Consider the following 4,559-nt stretch of genomic DNA (forward strand, 5'->3'; position numbering starts at 1 on the left):
AATAGGCTTACCATTATTTTTATTAAATAAGCCAAGGATTTTGTCAACCAAGTCACCAACGAGAGTGCACTTCATGATGTTTTCCCTAATTTTTTAAGTGGAATAAAATATATGAAAAAACAATGTAAACAAAGCCCACCCAAACGATAAATCAATGGTAAATCACAAAACCAAAAAAAGAATTGAAAATAAACAGGAAATGGACTTTAGATCTTCCAAGTGTAGTTTAATGCATTTACTCTCCTCTCTTGATTTTGTAACCAATGGTGTAACGTCCTCTCTTCCTACAACATGACCCATACAGTCTACAAAAGTGTACACAAAGCAACCCAAAAAACAAAAAGATTCATAAAGATATATACAAATTTAACCAAATAAGTAACCAACATGATACACTAACGTTAAAAGAATGAACAAAATAAATAATCAGTAACCTGATTTACCCAGCAAATGGTTCTTGTTCACACCAACCATTGCCTCAATCTTCTCATAGGAGATAAACTGAAAAGAATTAAACAGGAAATTGTCGCTGGAAAGTAAACTAACAAAGGTCTTGGTATAAAAGCTCAATTTATACTTGTTGCTAGTTGTTCGCACAGATTGTCCTATTGCTTGAACAATAAAATTTTTCATTGCATAAAGTTCATGCTCACGAATCAAGGTCCTAAATACCACCATATTTGACTTCGGGATGGAACAGTGTATACGATCACCCTATGCCAAAAAAAAAGCAAATAGAATAAACCATAATGGATAAAAAATCCAAAGTGAATCTAATTAGAAAAGTTTAAGGTTTAGTAACTGACCATTTCATCTTGAAGCACCAACTCCATGCTGTAAATCTCTCTTGGGTTCCACTTGATAGGAAACTCGTACAGGCGCATAATCACGACTTTTAAAGTCCAAGCCAGCTTCATTGGGTTGATATCTGCAATAACATCCACTTTTTTATTCAGAGCACCAATAGGATTCATGAGAACCACAGCAAAACACAGCAAGGCACAGCTCTATCAAGTACACAAAAGATGTTTTTTATAAAAGCTATGGAATTTGAATCGGACATATATTCACAAATTCAATTTGAATAGAATAAATAGGCAATACAAAGAACACTGTTCGGAATCCAAACCCTAAACACCACTCTCTCAAAAAGCAAAAAAAGAGCGACAAATTTGAAAGTTAAAACCAATTTAAAAGATTTAATCATACTATACCTCGGATTTTCATCTCTGGATCTGTGGCTCACCGTCATCTGCCAATCAGAAGGTAGCATTTCTCTTATCACTCAATCAAGAAGTCACATTATGCTAATGCACCTCGTCTCGGGATTGCCGTAGCCTAACACCGTAGAGAAAATTTGCATTATGCTAATGCACCTCGTCGACATCTCGTCTCCCCGTTTTCCCCAATTCCAGCGCCTGGTGTAGTGTTTCAACCAAAGGTTAAAAAGAAATAACGTAAATCGATAAATCTTTTTCTTCCCTAATTTAGTTTTAGAATTTTAGAAATAGATGTAATAGTGAAGTTAAAAATAGGTGTCAACGGGCTGGGTAGTAGTCCACTGTTGGGGACTTCCCAACTTTATAATAATAAAAGATAGATTTTGAGTTAAACCAACATACCGTGATACATGCTTATATATTTTAATTTTAGTCACTTTGATTTATCATTCCAACCTCTCCACCCTATTTTTCTTCAAAGAATCTAACGAGAATCTAGCATGTGGTGTCTAAAAGAAGTGTCCATGATAGATGAAAAAGAGAAATAAAAGGCAGCATCTCTACCAATTTGACAGTGTTGCTTATATTGCTGGATGTATAAATGAATAGGTGAGTGTTTAAAATTCCTATTGATTTTCAATCAGAATAAAAGTTCATTCTTAATGTATTAGTTTTAGAATGATTGTGATAGTATTGATGTAGTTACAGGTAAGAATAGATAGAGTAGAATTTTTGGTATATGTTAGACAAAGCTATTGAGAATGCTAGATAAGGCTATGACTTGCTATTGGTCAGGATAGATTTCTTATAGATAAGATTGAATTTGTCTTATATTAGTTTAGAGTTGCTATAGATGTTTTATACTTTGAATTAAAATTCGTAACTAAATTAGTATTTGTCACCAATTAAATTAGTTTTAAATTTAATGGTTGAATTAAATTAGTTAAATTAGTTTTTATGATGTGAATGATTATTGTAATTGGAGTAGTTATGTATAGCATACTGATTGTGGAAATATTGTAGTGTGATGTAGTTTACTTATTGTATTAAGACCATCAGAAGGTAGTAGGATATGCTTCTTCACGAATGCATCATTCTCTATTTGAAGGCTGCTGGACTGTACCACCTAGCTAGGGTCAACAACCATTGGTTTAAGCTCAATGTGTCCCTGATTAGTGTATTCATTAAGCAGTAGCGTCCTAAGACGCATATCTTCCATATATCGTTCGGTAAGTGCAGTATTACATTGCAAGATGTGGCATACCAACTTAGCTTTTTTATTGATGGTGAATATGTTAGTTGGTGTCTCACAGATTTTCAACAGCACATTCGTGGTGGGAGACCAGCATGGGTTTAGTTTCAAGAGCTTTTTGGTGAGCTTCTTCTTGTAGGGTACATCGACAAGTTTGCTATTGTTTACATATGATTTCAAGAGAGGTTTATGGTGCTCCTCCGGATGTGAGTGAAGATACTATTAAGGTGTATGCTCGGGTATACATCAAGATGTTATTTTACTCTCAACTGTTCAAGGATAAGTATGGCGCACGAGTGCACATTAGGTGGTTGCCTTATATAGCAAGGCTTAAAGAGTTTAGGAGATACATCATGATGTTGTTCAGCTATTTTGGGACAAGTCTGGAGCACGAGTACACATTAGGTGGTTGCCTTATGACCCAAGTGAGAAATTGTCTGTCGTAGTCATCTCAACCACCATGTTCTCATAATTAGACTTGTCATATAAAGTCACAGTGAAGCACCTATAAGCCTTTTTGTTTGCCTCTATTGCTTTGATCAGATGTTGACAAAACTAGTGACCCATCCCAACTGTGACTCAACATTTCTTCCCTAGCGCACAAATATTTCAACATCTCTTGACCAACGAGGTGATTCGAAGCTTCTTTGTGCCTTTCAAAATTGAGTAAAGACACTTTGAGATGTTTGTGGTCATGTGTCCAAATCTCCTCCCACTATTCTGATGTTGGGTCCACTTCTCATATTCCATTCTGTTGGCTCAATTGCACATCATCGAGTTCTAAATTTGTAAAATATCAAACTGATAGTCACTCTATCTCAGTCTTTGCATATGCAGCATAAACTAGGAATCTCATAACATCTTTGCATTTGAAACTTAAAGCAAAGTTTACTACAAAAGGTGTGATATACACTAGGTAGGAGCCAACCATCATCAGGAGCCTTTAAAGCAACTTTGATCACATTGTGTCTATCAGATATCACAAGTATTTTCTGTTGTAGTGTCACGTGCTACCACAGACTGGACATAAAAAGGACCAAGATTCTACATTTTCTCCCTCAACAAGTACAAAAGCGATTGGGATGATGTTAGAGTTCCCATCTTGTGCAATCGCCATCAGCAATGTCCCGTTGTACTTATACCTTTTAACCTAAGTACATTTTCTCTGCAAAGTACCCTTCTTCTGCTAGTGGATAATCTGAATCAACCAATTGCAATTTTTTCAAACTCTTCACATTTTTCTATGGTACTTAATGTAATATGACTCTAACACACGATACTCAACCATATGAAGAATGTTATAATTCTTGACATTTAGCACAGGTTCCTCTTTGCTAGAGAATAATTAATTAAGTTAAAACTCATTTGGATTTGACAACATCTTGCGAATCCACATATCCTAAACGAGACTCCATGTCCAGATATTCTTGATATGTCATTGCCTCCAAGTTTAAAGTTGAAAAGTGAGGCGGGTATTATTGTGTTCTGAAACTTGACGATTTATTATAAATTCATACTAAATCAGTTTACATTAAATTAATTTCTATAAGAAAAATTATGAAAGAAAAGTCAAAATAGGACAATTGGATAATATTGAATGTGAAATAATTTAATATAGTGATTTATCCTCTAATTTATTAATATGCTCACCAATATTTTTTAAAGAGAGAAAGATAGAGAATTAACTTTTATTTAGTCAATATTACTTAATTTTTTTAATTCTAAAATTCTCTTTGTTTTTATAATTTAAGGTATAAAATTAGTTTATAATATAGGATTTAAAATTTAAAATAAATAAAATAATTTTAAAAATATCAACTGATGTTGACGGAAAAAAGTTGGTTTCTTAACATTATTCTTTTTAAAAAAAATTAGTCAAAAATACATGTTTGTTGTAGATTTTAAAAGATGAAATTTGAATTTTTTGTGTAATTATTCATATGCAAATTTTAGAAAGTATTATATTGATGCAAAAACAAAGAAAAAATTAACTAAAATCAAATCTTTTAAAATTTTCGCATAAAAATATGGTCCAAAAACCATCACAAGAACTTCTAGGTCCAATTGTTGAATTTATTATGATAAAT

The 4,559-nt window shown here is 33.1% G+C and overlaps 1 protein-coding gene across 1 annotated transcript; it reads right to left on the reverse strand.

Annotated features, from left to right (window-relative positions):
- Positions 1-345: 345 nt before the first annotated feature.
- LOC140174248 (uncharacterized) lies at positions 346-1,399 on the reverse strand. The gene is made up of 3 exons (XM_072198638.1): positions 1,215-1,399; positions 807-928; positions 346-714 (listed from the first exon to the last, which is right to left on the reverse strand). The coding sequence occupies exons 1-3, from the start codon at positions 1,225-1,227 to the stop codon at positions 427-429; spliced, it is 423 nt and encodes a 140-aa protein (XP_072054739.1). The 5' UTR covers positions 1,228-1,399; the 3' UTR covers positions 346-426.
- Between the last annotated feature and the right edge of the window lie 3,160 nt (positions 1,400-4,559).

Source organism: Arachis hypogaea, chromosome 7 (genome assembly GCF_003086295.3).
Source record: "Arachis hypogaea cultivar Tifrunner chromosome 7, arahy.Tifrunner.gnm2.J5K5, whole genome shotgun sequence".
In the NCBI taxonomy this organism is placed as follows: Eukaryota; Viridiplantae; Streptophyta; class Magnoliopsida; order Fabales; family Fabaceae; genus Arachis; species Arachis hypogaea.

What these genes read in the sequence shown, in the direction of transcription:
- LOC140174248 (XM_072198638.1), bottom strand. An exon ending in TGGTGCTTCAAGATGAAATG is followed by an intron (nt 715 to 806) that starts GTCAGTTACTAA and finishes TTTTTGGCATAG; the next exon opens with GGTGATCGTATACACTGTTC.